At 42.4% G+C, this 23738-nt stretch overlaps 1 protein-coding gene across 2 annotated transcripts in view; it reads left to right on the top strand.

Moving 5' to 3' along the window:
• Positions 1-23738, top strand: part of APP (amyloid beta precursor protein) — a 216158-nt gene that overhangs the window by 146327 nt on the left and 46093 nt on the right. For both annotated transcript variants that reach the window (XM_064152349.1, XM_064152350.1), the window contains 4 exons: positions 352-485; positions 9986-10060; positions 11131-11289; positions 22321-22449. In XM_064152349.1, the coding sequence (XP_064008419.1) occupies positions 352-485; positions 9986-10060; positions 11131-11289; positions 22321-22449 (497 nt within the window). The remainder of the gene's footprint in view (positions 1-351; positions 486-9985; positions 10061-11130; positions 11290-22320; positions 22450-23738) is intronic.

Raw genomic sequence — 23738 nt, 5'->3', positions numbered from 1 at the left:
TACTTCTGAGTTTGTTCTTTTCTGTTTTGCTGGGGTTTAACATAGATGTTAAATTGGATTTTTTCCCTTTGGCAGCAGTTTCTAACCTATTTCAGTAACATTGCTTTGTTCACACTGAAGAGTTTCTCCTGAATTAGAAAATGGGATGGAGGGAAAATCTTTATGTATTTACATATATTTTTTCTGTAATTAAACCATATTTTTATACCCTCTGAGGTTAAATGAATGATTTTATATTGATAGAACAGATGTTTCTTGCTTGGTCCAGCTAAATTTTACCCATACTAAAGTAGAAATTCTGCTTTTCTTGTCCCTCCCTCTTCCTCTCCCCCGACCCATATTTTACCTCAGTCCCTACCACAGCTGCTAGTACTCCTGATGCTGTTGACAAATACTTGGAGACTCCTGGGGATGAAAATGAACATGCCCATTTCCAGAAAGCCAAGGAGAGACTTGAAGCTAAGCATCGTGAAAGGATGTCTCAGGTAAGAGGCAGTTCTAAATAAGGGAGGCAGTTTTGTTTGTCAAGTCACATAATACACTTGGAGTCTCTTATTTCCCAAGGCTTCACTAGGCTGCTCTATTTGCAGTTTTGTAAATACACCATTTACTACCTTTTGGATTCTTGTCTAAGTATTCAAATGGTGGGGCCATAGGTTTGTGGAGGGGGTCACAGCTGAAATCGTATGTCATTGCTGGTAAAAAAGGAGAGAAAACATCTGTTTAAAATCTCTCATCTTTGGGAAAGAATATTTGGTTTATTCTTATTTCTAGGTAAAGAATTTGACCACTGTATTAGTCATTCGTTGTGATAGCTGAGGGAGATTCCTTGTGATTAGCTTTGCTCTCCACGTGTAGGCAAACATGGGTGTGCCCTGGGCATGTGTTCTTTTGAAGCCTCAAGGTAACAGGAAATGCATCTGAAGCTGAAGAAGAGGGGAGGGAATTAGTGCTTTTTTGAACTGAGTCGTTCCTTTTTTTCCTTCAGCCGACTGCAACTATGTGCTGGTTTTAATCCTCTTGAACACTAAAAGATGAGGAAATGGGGTTTACAAGAGGAATGCCAATAAAGAATTGCCTTAGATCTAGTGTAGTAACAAAAAGGAGAAATACAAGAGGTTTAAAGGAAAGCCTGTGGGGCATGTGTTTTAGGATGGGACAAGGCACAAAATCAAGTGCAGTATAATTCAGATGCACTGCATTCATCTGTAGGGCTGTTTAATGTTTCATTGTAACCTTGTTCCCCTATTGCATTTTCTGTGCTTCTCTTTATTGCTGACACATTACCCTTTAGCTCTGTGCTAAAATGCTTGAGTAGGCCTGAAATTAAGCTCTTTGAGTAAGTCCCCATGTACTGGCACTGTAGCTGTGCCTAGCACTTCCTAGTAAATAGAGCAGAGCATCTTTCCTGAAGCAGTCAACTGATCGGTGCAAATCCCATGCCATGAACATCATGCTTAGGAGGATATGTGCTTGCCTGCCTCTACTTGGGAAGCGTTTGTTGTAGCACAAACTGTTTCCTCCTTAAATAGAGTAGTGCCAAATTAATGCTTTTTTTAAAGTGTCATCCTTTCCTCTGGAAGATAAACATATTAATTAGAACAACCAGTGGCTAAGGTGCCAATTTTGCTGAGTGTGGGCATGCAGCGCATTGCTCAGAGCTGGCCTGAGGTGCTGGCTTCCCTCTTGAGGCTTGGAGTCCATCAAGAGGTGGTGAGCAGCATTTGCTAAGGCACCTATGTGTTATACCTCTGCCAAAGGATTAACTCATCCCAGTCTTTGTAACAGATTTCTGCATGCCTGTAGTGCTGTTTGGGAAGAATGAGTTGATAAGCAGGAAAAAACAAAGGCACGCAGCCTGTCTAGTGAGGCAGAGAGGTTCTGCTGTAGCTAGGCACACAGAGGGCTGATGAGTCATGTAAACATCACTCCATTATTGCCTCTTCTTGGAAAAAACCCTTTTTTTAAAAAAAAGCAACTGTAGGTGTAGGTGAAGGACTGAAAGTGAAGGACTCTTCCCTGGAACAGTCCTCAGATCCTTAGTGTGATTTCAACTTTGGCTCCAAAATCTCAGTATGTTAAAAGTTAGGCTGAGTATTAGGGGCAACGTTCAGGTGAACTCTGTATGTCTTCTATAGAGCTGATGGATTGTAGGTACGAGCTAATCAAATGCGCAGGCACCCAGAAAACATCACACAGACTGAGCCTCTTCAGGTCAAGATTTACAGCACTGGAGCACAGTCAGAAAATCTCTGGGTAGATGCGCCGCACGTTATACCATGCGCATCTGGGACAGCCTCACAGGAGAAGGCTCTAGCTCAAGGGTTTGACTGAAGATCATGCTGGTGCTGCTGCCTGCTCTGCCCTTGTTAGCACATTCCCAGCCGTCCTTCCTGTCAGCACTAATGAACATACAGCGGCAGGGTGAGGCAGGTCAGTTCCCTCATCTCACTGCAATGTCATTCTTCCAGAAACAGAATAACCAATTCTGGCCAGTTCAGCAAGCTAAATCACTCCTGGGAAACAGCAGCATGATAGGTACATAAAGAAAGAAATAGCTTTGATCTTTTTAATTTGCTTATGGTGCTTATGAAATCACAGCTTAAAGTACATATGTCTTGAAGTATACAGACCCCCTGCAGAGCTTTGAAGAAGAGAGTTACGTTTTTAAGAATTAATTTTCCCTTCTATGAGTAATGTTTTGTACAACGTGGAGCTAGCCTCTCCTGGTTAACATTTCCACTAAGAGAGAGCTTGTAGCCAGGTGGGGGTTGGTCTCTTCTCCCAGGCAACCAGCAACAGAACAAGGGGACACAGTCTCAAGTTGTGCCAGGGGAGGTACAGGCTGGATGTTAGGAGGAAGTTCTTCCCAGAGAGAGTGATTTGCCATTGGAATGGGCTGCCCAGGAAAGGTGGTGGAGGCACCATCCCTGGAGGTGTTGAAGAAAAGCCTGGATGAGGCACTTAGTGCCATGGTGTAGTTGATTGGCTAGGGCAGGGAGATAGGTTGGACTGGATGATCTTGGAGGTCTCTTCCAACCTGGTTGATTCTGTGATTATGGGAAAGTGGTAGGAAAACTGAGCTGGTTTAAGAAAATGGTCAAGATTATTCTTTAGTCTGGGTTAGTGACACATGTAAATCAGCTTGTTCACCAAAACCACCAGATAACGTTTATTTAATAAAGCAAGTAGCATTAACCCAATATTTGATTTGATGGAACAGCAAATAAAGTCATAAAAAAGTTCAAATGCATTCTGGTTCACCTCAAATGTAATCATCTAAGGAGTAATGCAGTTTATCATTAAAAAGACTTGGAAATGAAATATTTTATTAAAAACATGTTATTAGGGCAGATGTTGGTACTCTGTATTTTTCTGAGGTTTCCCTTAGTTTACTATGAAATTCTGACAACTGGATTCTTTTTCTGTTGTATAGAGATGCTGGGCAGAGACCCAGCTTGTATCAGTGTCAGTGTGAGTTCATAGTTCACTCTCTTACTAGGGGAGTCTGTGCTCTTTAGTACAGTCACCTGATGGCACCACTATTTCAGACTTCTTCTTCCTTCACCTCTTAGGTGTCCATCAGCTTAGACTGCTGTCATGGGTGTAAGCTGGGTCTGCTGCTGGTACTCAGTCCTGTGCTCCTGTTGTTCCAGCTTCATCATGAAAGTGCTGGCTGGAGCGAAATATTATGGAGCTCAAAGCTGAGATTGTAACTTGACAGGTTTCTGTTCTGGTTGCTGCTTTGGGGTTCTGGGTTTCTTGGGTGTTGTCTCTTTTCCCACAGGAATGGTGGTGAGATAGATGGGAGTTGGGTAGCTCTCTGTTTTCTGCTTTGTGCTGGGGTGGTTTTCTGCATTTCACTACACTTTCCCTGCAGATAGGCTAAGCTAATGTGGTATTATTGTTATTAATCTGATTTTTCTCAGCAAAACATTTTATCTCAACTCTCTTTATCTCAACCCAGAGGTTTTATGTGTTACTATCCCCAACACAAAAGTGGGGGAGAAATGAGGAGGTTAACCTGTTTATGGTATGTTAACCTGTTACAGCTGCCTTTATGTCTTGCCTACACCTGCAGCAGCAAGGCTTATGAAATTTCCTGAGTAGTACTGTAAAGAGAATTCTATTAGCATACAATTTTAAGCTTTTCCCCCAAAATATTAATATAATTCAAGTAACAGCAAAGCTGCATTCCCACACAAACAGCAACAGGTATTCAGGGCTGCATGTGTGGCCTTTAAATATCTGCTGTTCTCTGATGTATGACAGGAGGACGTTAGGCTGATTGAAGGATGCTATGATTCTTGTTCCCTATTTTGGTACAATTTTCATTTTCCTTTTCCTGTTTCCAGTTTGTTAACTCCTGTACCACTCCCTCCCTTAAATAGCTGCTGCTAAACAGCCTGGTAGAAATGGGTACTGAGCCTTACTCAAGAAAGCATTGTATTTATACATTTTACTCAACTTTGGGTCTTAAATTTACTCTTCCTCTGGCTGCTCACAATATTTTAGGAATCATAGCACTTGCAGTACTTAGAGTAGGAATTTAATGATACCTTGTCTCCTAGAATACTCTTGCTTCTTGGAAGTTAATCTCCAAAGCAAGCATCTGAAAATACTGCAGTCTTGAACCACTCTGAACAGAGCTGGCATAATGTTCAAGGTCTTTCCTTTAATTATTTTTAAGTTAGCGTATACCAGTGGTGCAAACATCCTGGAGAGGCCTTCAGCTGAGTTTTAGTACTCGTGGGAACCTTAAAGATCATCTAGTTTTAACCCCACTGGCACGGGCAGGGACACCTTCCACTAGACAAGGTTACTCGAAGTTCCATCCAACCTAATCTTATACACTTACAGGGAGGAAGAACCCACAGCTCCCCTGGGAAACCTACTCCAGGGTCTTACCACCCTCACTGCAAAGAATTTCTCTCTAAGATCTGATCTAAATCTACCTTCTTTCAGTTTAAAAGAGATATCCCTTGTCCTACAACTACACCTCCTGCTAGAGTTCCTCTTCATCTTTCCTGTAGGCCCCATTTAAATTCTATAAGGTCTTCCCCAAACCTCTTTGCCAGACTGAACAACCTCAACTCTTTCAACCTGTCATGATAGGGGAGGTATCCCCAGCCCTCTGATTGGAGCACCACTTTTATGGCCCTTCTCTGGACCTGCTCAAGCAGGTCTGTGTCTTTCACAGACAGAATCAAGCAGGTTGGAAAAAACCTTCAAGATCATCAAGTCCAACCTGTCACCAGGCATTACATAATCAACTAAATCACGACACATGCCACATCCAGTCTCTTTTTAAACACTTTCAGGGATGGGGACTCCACAGTCTCCCTGGGCAGCCCATTCCAATGGCCTGCAGTGCTGGACACTATTTCAGATGGGATCTTATGAGAATGGAGAAAAGGGGGAGAATCACCTCCCTTAATATGCTAGTCACGGTGCTCTTGATGCAGCGCAGGATGTGATTTACTTTCTGGGTTCAGAGCTCACATTGCTGTCTGTCACTCAGTTTTTCATCCTCCAGCACCCCCAGGTCCTTTGCAGAACTGCTCTCAGTCCACTTGTTGCCCAGCCTGTATGATGTTTGCGATTTCCCTGACCCATGCACACTCGATCTTGTTGAACTTCATGAGGTTTCCTTAGGCCCACCTCTGAAGCCTGCTAAAGTCCCTCTGGATGGCATCCCTTTCCTCTAGTATATCAGCCACATCACTCAGCTTGATGTCTTCCACACTCTTGCTGGGGGTGCATTCAATCCTGCTGTCCATGCCCTAGGAAAAAAACTAAATAATACTGGAGACTGTATTCCCTAGATTGCACCATCTCTGGTACTGTGTGAGAGTTCTTTCCTTCCTTAAAACTGCTAGCTTGGAAGACCTGCTCTGAGTTGGGCTTAGGGCTCTTTGAAGAGCTTCTGTGCCTCAGTGTAAAAACTGAGAATAGATTTTGCTGTTTTCGGAATGATGAGATTTTATTACTTAGCATTTCTCTTAAGAATGGGTGAAGTTCTGCACTTCCCTTTCCCTCCCCTACATCCCAATTTCAGGAGTCTGCCAGGCACCAAGTCTTGAGTTCTGAAGAAGTTTGTCTTTGAAATGGCTTCTTTCTTACATCTCAACCAGAAGTTGCCAGTTTTCATATGCAAAGCCACCAGGCCTTGAAGTGCTATAAATTTTTGTGGCTTTGATAGGTCTGTGCTGTCAGTGCAGGAAAAGAGGTTCATAAGTGCACAGAGGCCACATTTGCCCTTTTTCTGCACGTACTTATTTTGGCAGGTTTTTTCCCACTCTTGCTCTTTAGTTTCCTACAGAGCGCCACAGCATATTTCTTAGTCACTTGTAATTCTCTAAAGCAGTGACCCTCAGTAAGAGCAGAAGTTTTTCTCTGGGTGGTGACATGACTTCCCATAGATAGCTGTAGGGCAGCCCTACCTTCAGTTAATTAGCATACAACAGAGACGCTCTCAACTATCCGAATCTTCTCAAATGCAAAAAATCAGCACTCGAAGCACAGCTTCTGCAGTCTTTACATCGAATACTGTTCTGCAGACAGCCATGTAATTCTCTTTATTTCACAAAGCACACTGTGGCTGCAACAAAGCTGAAGCTGAACTCACAGTCCCGTCATTTACATTCCTCCCAGCTAGCTGTGTAGGCTGTCGGTTTATCAGCCTGCCTTCAGTGCCTTTAAAGGTTTAGAGAAATAAAACAGGCAGTGAGACCTGGTCTAGCCAAAGGTCTCCTTATCTCCTTACCTACAATGCTTGTTTTCATTGTATGGATTAGCAGAGGGTTAGTTGGGGGGGATAAAGATTGCAAGGGAACCGTTGTTTTGAAAACTCATCAACTTTGTGTTCAGAGTGAAAAAGAGTATTGAGCAGATGTCAGAGATGTGATTTGAAGACATGAAAGGAGAGGAGGGAGAAGAAAACAAAGTCGCTAAGCTAGGCTAATGCTCAAGCTTGAGCACATCATTGCAGTTTATGACTGGAATTAACACCATAATTTCTGGGTCTTCAGTAATGTTTGCATCCTGCACTAGTGCCATGTCAGGTCTCTGGGAAGGTTCTGCATTTATACATTAATTACCTTTTTTTGGGGCACCACTAGCATATGACCTAAGCATACAATTAAGAAATGAATATCTAATGTGCACTTAATGCACACCAGCACTAAGCGTTATTACATCATTTTCACAGCATATTGTGGTGCTCTAAATTGTGATGTCAGTTCATGTCCCCCAATTCTGCTCTTTCAGAGGAGCAGTAAAATCTCCTTTGCAAATGTACTGGAAAAGTCACTGCTGGTGTGGCAGCCTGTAAGGCGCTGTGCATCGTATTCTCTGTCATCAGCTGCTTACTACAACTGCAACCCCTTGTAAATGAATTTTCATGTCTCCTTGTAAATTTTGGGTTCCTTACCTCCCTAGAGCTTAGCTACAATTTGCACATCAATGCATGTTTGTCTAATGGGAAGATAATGTAAATTGAAGAGGTACTTTTAGGCTGTCAGTTTACATAGGCTGTAGATTTCTTGGGACGTTACTTCAGCTTACAGCTCCCATTAAAAGAGCAAAGTTAAAACTGTGATTTCTAAGCGCTTGACTTCGTATTTTTGCACTTACAACTGCTGTCTAACCATGCCCCTGCAGTGAAATGCAGAAGCAGACAAAGCAGTTTCGAGAGCCAGTGGCATCCTGGCCTGCATCAGGAATGGTGTGGTCAGCAGGAGCAGGGAGGTCATTCTGCCCCTGTACTCTGCACTGGTTAGACCACACCTTGAGTACTGTGTTCAGTTCTGGGCCCCCCAGTTTAGAAGGGACATTGAGATGCTTGAGCGTGTCCAGAGAAGGGTGACGAGGCTGGTGAGAGGCCTTGAGCACAAGCCCTATGAGGAGAGGCTGAGGGAGCTGGGATTGTTTAGCCTGGAGAAGAGGAGGCTCAGGGGTGACCTTATTGCTGTCTACAACTACCTGAGGGGTGGTTGTGGCCAGGAGGAGGTTGCTCTCTTCTCTCAGGTGGCCAGCGCCAGAACGAGAGGACACAGCCTCAGGCTGCGCCAGGTGAAATTTCGGCTGGAGGTGAGGAGAAAGTTCTTCACTGAGAGAGTCATTGGACACTGGAATGGGCTGCCCGGGGAGGTGGTGGAGTCACCATCCCTGGGGCTGTTCAAGGCAAGGTTGGACGTGGCACTTGGTGCCATGGTCTAGCCTTGAGCTCTGTGGTAAAGGGTTGGACTTGATGATCTGTGAGGTCTCTTCCAACCCTGATGATACTGTGATACATTAGCTTCTCAAAGTACTTCTACAACTCTCCTGGACCGTTCTTGAGGCCAGAATCTCTTAGGCATAAGTGAATTCACTGGTAGTTGAACTGTTTTTACTATGACTGAATTATTGGTCTCTTGAAATGTGTTCCCAGGCTTTGGATTAGGGGAAGCTGAAAACTTGACAAAAATATTCTACATCTTTAGTCAGTCCTATATATTTAGTCAGGTGTCTGCATGCTGGTTAATCACTGGGGTCTACAACCCTATGTAGCACTGAGAGGGGATTACGTTTCAAGGACCAAGCCTGTAAACATCTCCTTTGAGCCCAGGTTTGGTGGTGTGTTTTTTTTCATAAGCACAGACTCCAGCAGATACCCTGAGGTGTACCACCAGTGCTCTCCGCTCTGTCCATCAAGGAGCTTGGTTAGCAGTGTGCAGTATGTGGGAAAACTGGGGAGCCTGAGATAGGAGTAGAGTGGTGGAGGCTCAGTTTGCAAACATGAAACACAGCAAACCTTATTTGTCCTGCGTTTAGTATTAGTCTTGGTAAAAAAATCAGTTGTGCATGTGGAGCTTTTCTAAAATTCTCTTTAGAAAGGGCATGTTTGACTGTGTCTGTTAAATGGTATGAAAGTGTGGGGTTTGGTGAGAAGGGGGGAAGAAAGTGCACATTTTGAGTAGCTGCTTCCTGATTTCTGCTTTCTGTCTTACATTGTGCTAATCCTGCAAATAAACAGGTCACTCACGAGAGCATAAAATGTGCTATCTGATGAGAAGTTTGAAAGGAGGAAAGTCCCTACCTAAGATCATGACAGGGTTTCAGGTGTCCTGGATGGCAAGTTCACTCATTTCCTGACTAGGAAATACTACCATGTTACACAAGAAGGAAGCTTTTCACATTGCTAGAGGGAATAGTATTGAAAGCTCTCCTACGTATTTTTTCTGTCAACATAGTGCTTGAGATAGATCCTGTACATTTAATCAAATCAGAGACTGTAATAGTTTATCAAATCTGGAACAGGCTTCCCAGGGAGGTGGTTGAATCACTATCCCTGGAGGTGTTTAAAAAATCCATAGGTGTGATGCTAAGGGACATGGTTTTAGCACCAGACTTGGCAGAGTTAGATGATGGTTGGACTTACTGATCCTAAAGGTCTTTTTCCAGCTGAAAGGATTCTGTGATTCAGTTCTTGCAGCATGGGACACCTCTTTCTGGACAGACTAGCACAAATTGCATGAAATTCTTGATCTGCCCTACTCAAAGACCACTAATGCAGCCCAAAAAAGTCTTAAAATTTCTGTGGTACCAAAAGCAGTCTCACTTCAGAGGAGTTGAAATTCACTCATTTTGGCCAGGGATGCACAATAGATGGAAGTGGTTTGTGTTCTATGTGAGATGAAAAAGGATTGGTGTGTTCATCCATAGAGGCCTGCACTTCACTCACTTGAGGGCTGCTTAACAGTTCTGCTGCTTCCCAGCAAAGTTGTGAGAGCTTGGTGCAATGTTCAGACACAGAAGCACCATCTTTGTTTGATTTAATAACAGGATCCTACCTTCGTTAAATGTTGGAACTGCCTTTTTTTTTTGATAGAGATAAAAGGAGGAGGGGAAAAAAGGTGACTGTCAGAGCTGCAGTGTTTGGCTGTTGCTAAGCCCCGAGATAAGAGGAAAACATGAAAGTCATGCTCCTTGTTTTGTTCATTAGGTCATGAGAGAGTGGGAAGAGGCAGAACGCCAAGCAAAGAACCTGCCGAAGGCTGACAAGAAGGCTGTTATCCAGGTAAAGCAAAACAACACAAGCTTACCAGCTGGGGCTGCAGTAAAAGTATAAGGGGTGCTGGGTGTGGTATCGTTTGCAAGCCTATATCGATGAGGCTTCAGTGTTACTGTCTGCTCTTGCTATTTTTGTTTCCAGTTGTTAGTGGCAGCTGGGTGTCTCTCTACTTCACAACCAGTTCCTGGAACAGGAGTGCAGGACATTACTTATGACTGCATGGAGGGGTAGCATTTTGCTTGAATTTAGATTTGCCTTCAGTGAGAATTGAAAACTTGGTTACCATAGGCCCCTTTCAAATTTTAGGCTATGATAAACCAATAATTGCAGGACCTAAGCTCAAAGCAGAGGTGGGAAAATGTGATTTAAGGAAGGAATCACCATCAGTTTTATCTGAAAAAACCTCAATCAAGAATTCTTTCATCTAAATTTATGCAGTAATTCAAAAACTGTGATGGGCCAGACACTCCTTGAATCCCACTGTGGCTAAATCAGTTATTATGCAGTAGAATGATTTCAATGCAAAATTATGAGAAGGTGATGTTTAGAACTAGGTTCCTTTGCACATTAAATTCCACAGATTTACTCTCTCTGTATTTGACTCAATCTTTTCCTTTATTGAAGTGTTCTGGCTCAATTTTTCTTCCTGGTGGCTAGTTTGTAAGAAATTATGATGACTCCATTCCAGTTGGAATTTAATACATCTTTTTGCCATGTAGATTTGTTCATGTAGCCATGTTCATGACTTCGGATGGCATGGAGCATACACTTGCCAAAGTCCACCCTCCTGTAGCTACCATTCTGAACCACTGTCTCAGGAGTCAAATGAGGGGTTCAGTGGTGGTTGTACTGAACATGTCAGGAATATTCTATTAGATTAATAGAATACAGCCATGTGTTCCAGCAATACATGACATCAGCAGTTCTCACAGAAATCAGTAGAAGCTGCAGTCAGTGTTAGTGGAGCTTGGCTCCCAGGAGCTCTAATAGTGGTGTTTTGTAGACGGAGGTGTTCATGTCTGTTGGTCTCTGCTGGTTTCTTCACTGTTCTTGTTTGTGATGGATGCTTTTTTCAGCATTTCCAGGAGAAAGTAGAATCACTGGAACAAGAAGCAGCAAATGAAAGACAACAGCTGGTGGAGACTCACATGGCACGAGTGGAAGCCATGCTGAATGACCGTCGTCGCATTGCTTTGGAGAACTATATCACAGCCCTGCAGACTGTCCCACCCAGGGTGAGTGCAGTACCACACATTCTCGGCTGTGTCAGAATCTCTGTGGTCTTCCTGTGGAAGAAAGGTGTGCCCAGGTGCAGTCCAGCTTTGGAAAGTGAGTGTATGTTCCTATGCAAAAGCCACTAGAGCAGTCAACTAGTCTGGAAGTGTGTGCGCATAAATGTAGGCACAAGGATGCCCCTCTCATACATACCTCTGCATACATACATATATAAAGGTGCTTAAGCAAATAGTGCAGGTGTGATTTGGTTGTCAGAAATTGTAGCTGTTCACAGATCCTACAGAAAGATGACAAAGTGTCTCTCCAGTGATGCACAGTAGGGCACTTCATCATGTCAAGATGGAGCTTAAGGATGGTTGTGATTTTCTGTTTTCTTAGTTGAACTGTGAGATATTTGGTGAAGGATTGTTGGGTAGTGTAAAGATAGCACACCAGCATTTCAAATCTGTCTCTGTTGTGTTGGCTGTTGATGGGTGTAAGCACTAGATTCAGAATGTGAGTTGAATGGAATTTTTAATGACTCCATATCTGTTATGTTTGTATTCAATACCAAAATAACTGGTCTGTGACTCCCAAGAGAAGAGAATCTGCACAAACACTGTGGGAAGAGTCAAATCTTCTATCAGCAATGCTTTTCACGTAGAAAAAAAACATGGTTATTAAAAGATTTTTAGGTCGGTAGTATAAGATGTAGCCATTAGATCCTGAATTTGGCCTCACAGAGAATTACAGCAGTATGGCTAACCTGGTAAAATTATGTGTTTTAAGTGAATTCCCTTCTGCAGAGAAATCAGCATACTTTGTGAGCATGGAAAAGTGATCACTGTCATAGTTCCTTACCATCATCAGACTTTTTTCTTCACCCTATGCTGCAGAACCATCTTGTTTTCATTCTGTGCCAAGTAAAAGAAAAATCTTGTAGTTAGGTAAGTGTGTGACTTCAGAGGAGTTGTATGTAGAGTTCAGTTGTATTTTGCAACATAGTCATTTGTGGAAAATGAAGCCGTTGAGTATTAAATTACTACAGGGTGGTGTTTGGTCTGAGTGTGAGATTGTAACTTCTGGAGCACCTTGTAACCTCTGACTGTTCTGAAAGTAGCAAAGGGCTTGAATTGAAGTGTTTCATTGGCAGACAGATTAGCAAATTACAGGCTGCGATGCAGCTTCCTTCAGGAAACCGGAGTCCCTGGCTCATAGCTGAGAAGGAGGATGAGGTGACTACATAGACTCTCTGCAGGTTCTGTTCTCTTGTGGTGTGGTTTTGGGTGGCTTACCAAAGATACCATTTCATGTTGGGCTTCAGCCAACTGCCTGTTGCTGTAAAGTTGAGCCTCATGCAAATGTAATCCTCTGTAAAGTATCTCAGAAAAAGAATTTGATTTAAAGTTGCGTGTGGACAGCTTGGTTCTGCAGATATCTGCAGTGAAAGATGCAGGTGGGACCACACATGACAGCAGAATCAACTCTAGAGTTGCCAAGTGTGCAACTTAATTCTTAGCACAAGGGAACTCAGCCTTTCATGTTTGTGGAAAGCAGACAACATCTCTACTGAGAGAAAAAAAAAGTGAACTTTGTCTGCAGAACACTAAGGGACAGAGATTTTTACCGTGAATATGGGACTAGAAAAACCTTGATTTTATGCCTGAGTTGCTTTTAGTCAGTCAGCTCCCAGGACATTTAAATTAATAACAGGTTTCCTGTGTCAGTGGGAAAGCATCAGGTCTGACAGACTGTGTCAAAGAACACTACTTGATACATGACTCCAGTAGAAGTTCTGGACATACTGTTAAAAAATTGAGGTGCATCCTATATTGTGCCCCTACAAAAGGGGACACAGTTCTGAAGGGGCAGGCAGCAAGCATGAAGATACTGCCAAATGGTGGCTCATCTCAAAATTAATGGGAATGGTCAGTTTAAAGAGTAATGTCTCTAAACAGTTCTTTTGCCAGTCTTCTTGCTGCTGTTGTCTTTTGGCAATTTTTTGTTCTATAGTTTCTGTACCCCTGAACTGCTGATCAGATGTGTGCCTAAATGCATGAAAAATACTGACCTTGAATTCAGCAGGAGCATTTGTTTTACTGTGAAACCTGAGGAGTGATTGATGGATGATAGCTGAATGACCTAATGAGTTAATCCAGTCCACTAACTGCTTTTTAGGATATGGAACCCGAAATATGAATATTAGGAATCCAAACTTTGCCTGCCTTGACAAAAAAAGAAAATGGGATTAATGGAAATTTCAGCTCTGATACCCTATTTTTCTCTTATGAACTAGAAGTACATTTGATATTATCTTTGAGAGAGTAAATCATAACCTTACCAGGGATTTGTTAAGTCGCCTTACAAAAAGGAGATTTTTCTGGATTTCCCCAAAACTATTTTTAAGCACCTCGTTCCACAGTCTGCATCAAACAACATGTTTTCTACAACAGTAACTTCTGCATGTTTAAAGCAATGGAGTCTCTTTCTCTAAAGCTGGAAGGACAGAACTTGGGTTTAAACTGAAAAACAAAATAGGCTTTTTTGAAGTGCATGTCTGCTGCACACAGCTGAGACCATTACTGTGAGTCTGGTGTGTGTGCATATGTAGATATGTGTGTATGCAGAAAGGGTTTTCCGTGTGCTGTTTAATCACTTGGACATATTGCCCTGCACTTGAACATTTCTCAAGATAGTTTTGGGTTTTTTTGGCCTCTGGCAGACGACTTGAAGCAGGAAGATTTCATTTTAGTCTTGGATGTCTAGAAATCCATGACCAGTCTTTGCTTGTAGCTCAGTTACCATAGTGATACAGTGAATCTGGCACTTCTGGTGTCATCAGATTGATCGTGGATGTGATGCACAATTCTCTGTGAGCGATGAAATCCTCGTCCACTGGGAACTCCTGTTTTCTGTACATATGCAGATTATGTGGTGCTTGTGTTTCGGGGGGAGGCTTTTCAGGGGAGCTCAGAGAAACTTGCTCCAGCTCAGAAAATTCCTGAGTTATGGATGGAGGGAAGCTGGAAGGCTAAGTAGTGTCATCATGTACTTGCTCCCCCGGAGGAGGCTTTTCTTGTAGAATAGCAAGATGCAGCACCAGCAGAACCTGTGATCAGGGCCAGTAGGGTAGTCATTACATTCTTGTACATGTCCAGAAAATTAGCTCTTTTCATCACTGTTTTCCTGAACCTGAAAAAGTCTGGAAATTAGTTGTGAAGAGCTCCTCTCTGGGATCAAAATCTTTAAATTCAGGCTTTTTTCAGGAGTTACGCAGGTGGCCGTACAATGACAGTGTCAGAGGTGTGCTTTCAGAGTACTACTCTGGGCAGCAAGGGAGCATTTAGAGATGAAATTGCAGAGCTTCAGAGTCTACTAGAAAATAAGTTTGAGCAAACCCAAATATTTTTACTGTAGTTCTGTTCTCAGAAGCACTTTCATGCAGGTTGCCCTTAAATCTAAAGCCCGATCCTCACAGCTTAGCTGTGGTGCTATATTCTGTTGCATTTGAAAATGGGGTGCAGCTGTTCGGTATCCAGTGTCAAAGTACCATATTGTTTTATCCTGCTTGATGGCCTTACAACAGAAAAGGAGGATTAGTGGCAGCTGGAACCAATATGCCTCTAGTTTTTAAAACAGTTGGAAATTTTCCCCTTCGTTTTGCAAGTTAAATAGAAGAATTCAAATCCATCATTCCCTGAGCAGATTGATTCTGTAATTTGTTTATATTCCCTTTTTCACATGCATGTCGAATTTTGCTGGATTTAGGTCTCCCTGTTTAATCTGTCTTGGGAAGAAAAGCACATTCTCTCTGGGAAGCCAGTGGCAGAGATAAGCAGAAAAGAAATCCAGCTCCTAGTGGTGAAAGAAAGGGTTTCAGAGCGAGCAGATGTACAGGAAAACTTTGAAAGGTAATTAATTAAGCTCCTTACTTTGCACACAGATTAAAGGGAGCATATAATCATTAAAATCCATTTTAAATGCTTCTGGTCCAATTCAGCACTATTTTACTGAAATGTGAATTATCACTGAGCAGAGGAGGAACATTAAGATCAACACTAGCATGTACATTAACCATGTGGATATTTTTCCCATGTGTTTTTGTTTCTTGTTGCATTCAGAATTTGCTCTGGTGCTGCTTTTGCTATGAGAGCAGCGTCTGTTCATACAGAGAGCGTACAGTGCAGGCTGAAACTAGCTGAGTTTTGGCTGTTTGAACGTGGAAGAAGGATCTGATCTGCAGAAGGAGCCCTTACTCAGTGCCTCCGTGTTTGAGAAGCTCAAAGCCTTTCCTTAATCCAGCGAGGTTGCTGTGGAAATATGCAGTTGGAGACAGGCCAAAGTGTTGCTGCTGATCAAGTGATAAAAATCCTCCTGTGCAGTAGGAAAGATCAGTCCAGCTCCAGCACTCCACCCATTAGCTCTGTCTCTCCAAATGTGTAAAATTACAGCTGTGGAATTTCTCACATACAATCAATTTTGTAGGATTTTGTGAAGTAGCATGGATTTCAACTCTGCTTTTAAACCAAGTCAGACTTCAGAATATATGGTCACCTAACTCCTGCTTTCCAGCAGTCACTGAGGCTTTTATGTAAATAAAACCAGATTATCTTATTTTTTTCCCTAGCCTGTGGGCTTGAGCATATGTTATAGTCATACACCTTACGATTGCCAGTAGGTTTTTTGTATGGGCGAACTAAAGACAGAAGAGACAATTCCAAGTGAATATTAAGTTCTGCAAAATCCTGGCAGGTTCTTTATAGCTCAAATGCAAATTTTGGAAAGGTTGATCAGAAACAAAATTTGTCTTGTCAAAGCTGACTAAGTTCAAATCCTGCAAAGCAAATAATGGGATAGAATCCACATATGTTTTCATTTTATTGTGCCCCAGATAAAGTCCCTGGGAGGACAGACAAAGGGAAGTGTTGAGTACCATTATAGCCATGTATTTGTGATGTGTTAGGGTAACACATTTCCTTAAAATTAGCAGATATTATGAGAGAGACATCTTTAACTCCCCATGAAAGGAAGCTGGATGGGAGTTCAGTTGTGCTTCACCCACAAGTAAAAGTCTTGTATTCATCCTAGACAGCCTTTCTTGAATGTTGCTAAAATTAATTACTGCTTCTGTGTCAAACTTGACCCACAAGTTTGTAACAGAGCTGGTAAAATATGTACCTAATAAGCTATACAGGGTATGAATGAAAAGAAGCAGTTGTTGCACATTTCAAGAGCAGTAATCAGAAAGGACCAGTGATTGATTTTTCTCTAAAGGCAAGATTAAATAGCACAGTACAGCATTGTGAAACTTTCCTGTCTGATTTAGAGAGAATTTTGATCAAAATGACAAGCCAGCTTAGAATTTCCAATGGAGGTGCCATGGCACAGAGCCAGGAAGCTGTGTTTTAAATATGCAGAGGTGCTTTGGTATGATTTTTGTGTAAGTTATATTTGTCGCAGTCCAAACTTTCTTTGATGTTTACGTTTTCCAAGCTCAGTGAAATTTCACTGTTTCATCACTGCCTTAAAACCTGAAATAACAGACTAGGATCAATGCAGAGTTTAGAGAGGGCACCTGTATGTAGATAGATAGATTGATTAGATGGATAGATTGATTAGATAGACAGACAGACAGACATGCATGTATATATGTTTCATTCTAGTAACGGACTTCTGAACATTTTACATCTCATGTATGATTCCTTTATGGCAGTGACCTTACGTTGATGCTGATGTCACCTGAAATAAAGGCACTGGTTTACATAGTGTGGCTGGAACTCACCACCAGACATCTAAGGAGCCATCAATGTTTTGTGCTTCATTTGGACTTGGGCCTTGTACAGCTGGAAACATGTTAACCATGTCGAGCTTTCAAGTCAGGGGTGCAGCACCTTTGCCCTAGTGCATATATTCATATTCACAGAATGTCAGAGACAAGGCATATTCCCTGCAGTGTTGAGTAGAAAATGAAGCCTTTAGCAGTACACTGCCAATCTAGGTAGACTGCATACATGGGCTGTGCATCTGTCCCCCTTCTCACCATATTAAGTACATGCAAGTTTCAACACATGGAAACTATATAATACTTTGACAATGTCCTCCAGCATAAACAAGGTTTTTAAACTAACAACTAAGATACCAGTAGGCATGAGTGTGTGTGTTGGCCTGTCATGACAGCTTGTAAAAGGGCTACAAATTGATCTGTGCTTTATTTTAAGGAAAAAAAACAGGTCTTTGTATCTACCAAGGAGGAATTTCGTCTAGAGTGAGATTCATGGGAGAAATAATCAGAAGCAGCATGTAATGGTAGCAATTACACTGCCTCGCCCTGTGTTTCCCATTGCACACCTTATGACATGTGTTGGTGCCTTCTTTTTTCTGCATTTGTCTGGATAGGGAGTATGTGCCATAAGAAAGTGGATTTAAGCTTCTTGCCAGCCAACAGCCAATATTATTCCTAACTAAACAATATTGCTAATTAATATGCATTGTGCATGTAGTGCTGGATCCTGTTGCTTAAGAAGTCATTAGCCATTCTCATCACAGAATGAGTGATAGTCACCAGCAGCACTGGCCAAGGTAACTCAAAATATGGGGATAACAGGAATTGTGTTGGGAATATCCTGGTGGCTTTCAGAGGAGGACTGGAAAAAAAAAAACCAACCCAGCTAACAAAACAGAGACAACTAAAAATAGTGCATTTTTTTCATGAGCTTTAGATGATCCCTGGTGGCTGACATGAGGCAGTTATTCTGTGAGATACCAAAGTGAATACACTGAGTTTTCCCTGGCAAAGCACATAGCAGAATTACAGATGCTAAACCCACAATTTTTTAATCAAGTTTGGTAGTTCTATGAAGAGCAAAATGTATCAACCTGACCACGGGTTGTGTCAGCCATTTATTCCAGCATAGACAGTGTCAGAGCCAAGGCCTTGGAACTTAATTTAGCTGATAACAGCACTGCTTTCATTTGTAATTTAATCTGATGGTGCCTGCCTAGGATCGAAGTAATAGATGGCTGTGGATATAATAACTTCAGACACAGGGTCTGACTGCATCTTCTCAGCCTGTGGAGCCTTTCTTCATCTCTGTGCCTGACTGTTCATTATGGCCTTTCTATCATCACAAGCATTCATGTCACTGCTTGGTGTGCCAGAGTTGGGGGCGAATGCTACTGCAAACACCTGCGTAAGTGTGAAGTAGGATGAGTTCTCTGCAATAATGGCATTGCTGCAGTGTACATCAAATGTTCAGGGCATACCACCACCTTCTGAGGGGTCCTCTCATCATTATGGAAATTACTGTTACCTTAATGCTTGAGGCAGGGCATATTTCCTAAAGGTCACACTTAATAAATCAGAGAATCATAGAATGTCAAGGGCTGGAAAGATCATCTGGTCCAGCCGCCCTGCTGCAGCAAGATCACCTGGAGCAGATCACACTGGAACGCATCCAGACAGTTAGAAGCAAAGAATCAGTCAGGGTTGGAAGGGACCACAAGGATCATCTAGTTCCAACCCCCCTGCCATGGGTAGGGACACCCTACCCTAGAGCAGGCTGTTCAGAGCTCCATCCAGCCTGGCCCTAAACACTTCCAGGGACAGGGCCTCAACCATCTCCCCGAGCAACCCATTCCAGGCTCTCACCACTCTCCTGGTGAAGAACTTCCTTCTCACGTGCAGTTCTTGAATATCTCTAGAGAGGGAGACTCCACAACCTCCCTGAGCAGCTGGTTCCAGTTTTCACCCTCACAGTGAAAAAATTCTTCAAGTTCACATGGGACCTCCTGTGCCTGAACTTCCACCCTTGTCCTGTAACTGGACATCACCAAAAAGAAGCTGGCTCCATCCTCCTGGCACTCACCCCTTACATACTTATAAACATTAATCAGGTCACCCCTGACTCTCCTCCTCTCCAAGCTAAAAAGGCCCAGCTGCCTCAGTCTCTCTTCATAAGGAAGATGTTGCACTCCCTTAATCATTTTTGTGGCTCTGTGCTGGACTCTCTCAAGCAGCTCCCTGTCCTTCTTGAACTGAGGGGCCCAGAACTGGACACAGTGTCCCAGATAAGGCCTCACCAGGGCAGAATAGAGGGGAAGGAGAACCTCCCTCAAGCTACTAACCACAACCCTTCTAATACACCCTAGAATGTTTGATAATAATGAGTCTTATGGTAATTCACTTCAGGGGACCTTGGATACTACGTAGATATAGATAGATACAGATAGATAGATAGATAGATAGATAGATAGATATTCTCAATCTTGTGTCCAGGGAATCTATTAGTGCCTGCATGCACCCTAGGAATGTATGTGTAGTGTAGTGCCTTGCTGACTGCAAAAGCCTTGTGCATCTGTGTGAGGTGACTGAATGCTTCTCAAGGCCTTCTTGCCTTTGAATCACTTGCTGCTAATGTCGCAAGCCTTTAGGCAATATGAGAAGAGCAGATCAATAGTTAGCAGCAGGGTTAAATGTCCATGTGGGTAGGTTTAAAAACACTGAAACTGCCTGGGCTTGTATGCCTAGGTACAGTGCATTTTCAGTGGGTTAAGTTTTTGGGTTTTTTGCTCGAGACAACTCCAAATCTCTGCCCTCTGAGGAAACATCTTGCAGTTAATATTCCTTCTGCATTGTCCTATATCTGAGTTACAGCTTTCTGTTGCTATCACAGTGACATTTCTTGTCTGTCTGGCCAATGCTGAAGACATGTATATCCATTTCTCCTTTTGATGATAAGTTTGGGACATTTCTCAGTGCTAGACAAGGCACTGAAGGTGGGCTGCCAATTTATCCAAGTCACTACTACTGTTTGTAGCATTTGTCAGATATTTTGAAGATTATTATCCTGTTAACGAGTCTGCTTATGACTCTTCATGCAAAAAAAGCTGAATTGTCAGGAAAGGATTTTTTTGGTCACCGTTAAACTTTCTGGTCCTCTAGCCTTTTTCCCTGCAAGGCTTTGCAGTTGGCATTTCTCATTGTTTGGCCATTACCACAGTGTTGTGATGGGGGCATGGGATTATTTCCCTCATGAGTGAGTTTTCAGTCATGGAGCCACTAAATTTAATCCTCCATCAGGGAATGGCTTCACATCTCTCTATTTGTGTCTGTGAAATCTTCAGGCAGCTTTTGATTTACTTCCTTCAGCCATTTTACAATCTAATGCTTCTCTTAAGCTGAAGAGATTCTTAAATCTTTGAGCTCGCTGGATTAGCATTAATCTCTTGTGTAAATGTTACATTATTTTAGGCTCTGTATTTGTCCATGAATCTAAATATTCTCAGAAATTCGACTTTGCCCACATTTTTTTTGCGATTCACAAAGCAGTGCACAAAGCCTCTGGTGCTTCTTTTGTCACTTCCCCACCTATCCCTCTCAGTGCCCAGACCTGCTGTTCACTGCTTCTGCTCATTCTTTGATCTACTGTGCAGTAAGGTCACCATTCCCTTTCTTCTCACATGCCTCAGTTTCATGCTTTTCACTGATGAAGCAGCTTCAGGTAGCATGTGTAAGTGCAACAGCACGAGCAGAACTGGGAGTGGAGGAATTTCCAGAATCCATCGTGAACAGAGTTAAAAACAAATGTCTTAGCTGAATGCTTGAGAACACTTTCCTGTTTTGGCACTGTATGATTGCACAAGGTACATAAAACCATAGAAATACACATTTCTTAGTCCTCACTGCTTGTCTTTTGGGTATATACTTTTCTGTACCTGAAGCTCAGTGATGCCTTTGCTCTTTTCTCCCTAGTGACATTTCAGTAGTGACAGGTTAGGAGTGTCTTGAGATTGATTGTTTTTAAGTCTCACAGTTAAGTTTTGATGATTACTGCTTGGACTAGATACATAGAGTAGTGCTTTTGCATGGTCTTCTGTGCAGCTGTTGGGGCAAGCTGATTTTTATTTGAATGTGTACATGCAGTTTACTGTTGACAGAACATAGCAGCTCTAATCTTTTTTATTGTTAAAATGTAACTGCACTTGGCAGATATTGATACGTTAAGTATTCAGGGTAGTAGAATGTATGTGAGCAATCACTGAAATGGTTGCAATGGTATCCAGGTTTCACAGGGTCTGGGAGGGATTTGCCTGGTGGTAGTGAAGGTTGCAAAACTGGGGATTGGCTTATGGAGGGTTACTGAGTTGGAAGAGAGAAGCAGATGGAGTGAATGGAGGCAAAGCCCAAAAGAAATTGGTATTGGATAGCCACTGTGTAGCATGCTAAGGTGGCGCTTGCTGTCTTGATGGGCCAGTAGTATAGCATTTGGACAAGAAAATGCAACAGCCAAATTTCCCCTTAGAGTTGGGACAAAAGTCTGAATACCCTCACCAGAGACCTTATCTATTAGCTACAGCTACTATTTCAGGGTGCATCACATGTGGTGGTTTGGGTGTTCCCTGCCCCCCCCCACTTTGGAAATTACCAGCTGGCTCTGGAAATTGAATGAAGCTATTTATTGACAGCTTAGCACAATACTTAAGCAGATATTTACAGTATATACAGTTATATACAGAAATATACAAGGTAAAAGGTAATACAGAAACACAACTCCCCTCCCAGAAACCAGAGTCCCCAGGAGGGGCTTCCAACTGCCCCTTCACCTTCCCCCTACCCCTCTCAACCTTACCCCAGTCCCAAGGAAGAATGGAGGTTCGGCAGCAAAACAGATTAGCAGAGGAACAGCAGAGAGGTTAGAGAGATGCAGCTCCGAGCTCCCCAGCAGAAGTGCCCTATCTATGTTTTGATTTTTATTCTTATACATCTCAGCAAGCCAATGAGTGAGGCAGACATCAGCCTTGTTTTTCTTCCACAGCCTATGATCTAGTTCTTCTCACCAAAACATTCTAGCTAGGCTCAAGCTAGCACAATCATTTCAAATGAGGTGAATGAGTGGAAGTTCCTTAAAGCAAACCTGCTATCAGAAGACAGCTGCGGGCACTGGCTGGCCAAGTGCTTTTCATCTGGGATACATCTTCAGTGCAAGAAAGTAAAATGTGTTGTTCTAAACTGTGTTTGTTTTTTTTTTCTCCCCAATTTTTCTTCCCTGCAGCCTCGTCATGTGTTCAACATGCTGAAGAAGTACGTGCGTGCCGAGCAGAAAGACAGACAGCATACTCTCAAACACTTTGAACACGTCCGTATGGTCGACCCAAAGAAAGCTGCCCAAATCAGATCTCAGGTAGTCTCTACTGAGGGTTAATGGGGCTGTGATGGTTCATAACTGCTGTGAGGTTTCTGTCAACCTGTTTTTTTTTTAAATTACTTTGCTCCTTTCTGTGGACAGCTTACATGCAGTAAGAAATCATTTCCTTTCCAGCAGAACATTATGGTGTAGGAGTAAAATCTGTCTTCTGAAAAGAACTGAAAACCAGGTTTTCTGGCTGTCCCAGACAGTGAGTCAGTCAGAGGCATTTCTTGAGGACCCCTTCAGGGCATTAATGCCCAGAGCTTTGGTAAATAATATCTCTAGAAAACGTCAGTAATTAGATCTGGTGACCACATGTGGTTATGCTTCCTTCAGCTAAAGCAGCAGAATCAGAAGTGTTGTAGCCATCATGACTGCTATCAGCATTTCTACAATGATTGCAGAGGTCCTTTGTGGTGTCCATAAATGCGCTTGCTGCGATGCACTCAAATTTAACATGTTCTTTTAAGGTAGGCACTGCAGTTCATGGTGTTTTAACTGATGAATGTTCCTGTACTCCTTTCAGTGAGTATGTTTTGGGACAGTTTTTATGTTGCCTTCAAAAGTAGTGGAGGTTGAGAACAAAAAAAATTCTTTAAGGAAAAACAAAACAAAAACCAAACCCCTCAGTCAAACCAACAAAATAACAACAGAATTGCAAATGTAGTTGGCTTTCAAACAGCAGTTAAAATTGTAATGGATAAGCTGTAAAAAAGGAGGTGTGCTGTAATCTGCGGAGTCTGCCACTGTTCCTTCTGCAGAATGGATTAGGAAGCAGTGCTTTGACCACAGTTGCTGAACTCGCAGGCATCACTAAAAGCTAAACCAAAACCATCTACCTTCTGAGTGGCACGATTTGCACATCAGGTTTCTCAAACATCTATTTCAGACAGACTTGTACATTAAGGTCATGCTGCCTTGAAGTTGCAAGAGTTAGAAGTGCATACTTCCAACAGCCTTCTGCAGTGGCAGTTGTCTTTCCCTCATCTAAAACATTAAGGCATGTCCTTTGACATTTAACATGACTTTTTACTGTCTGAAACACCAGATTATTTAATAACAAAAACCAGTGACATTTTGCAGACTACAGATTGTGTGGCAGCACAGGTGAGGAATGGAAATTGGTGTTTAAATACAGAAGTGCAGTGTATCACTTAGTGCATCATCATAGGAATGTATGTCTGTATAGTATCTTTGCTTCTTGAATTGGTTGGAAGGCTGGGGAAATGTAGACTGGAGGATCTGTTTGTGCAGGGTTTTTTCAGTGGAAAATGGAAGATAAA

The sequence above is a fragment of the Pogoniulus pusillus genome, chromosome 12 (genome assembly GCF_015220805.1).
Source record: "Pogoniulus pusillus isolate bPogPus1 chromosome 12, bPogPus1.pri, whole genome shotgun sequence".
NCBI lineage: Eukaryota > Metazoa > Chordata > Aves > Piciformes > Lybiidae > Pogoniulus > Pogoniulus pusillus.
This window is presented reverse-complemented; position numbering and strand designations above follow the sequence as displayed.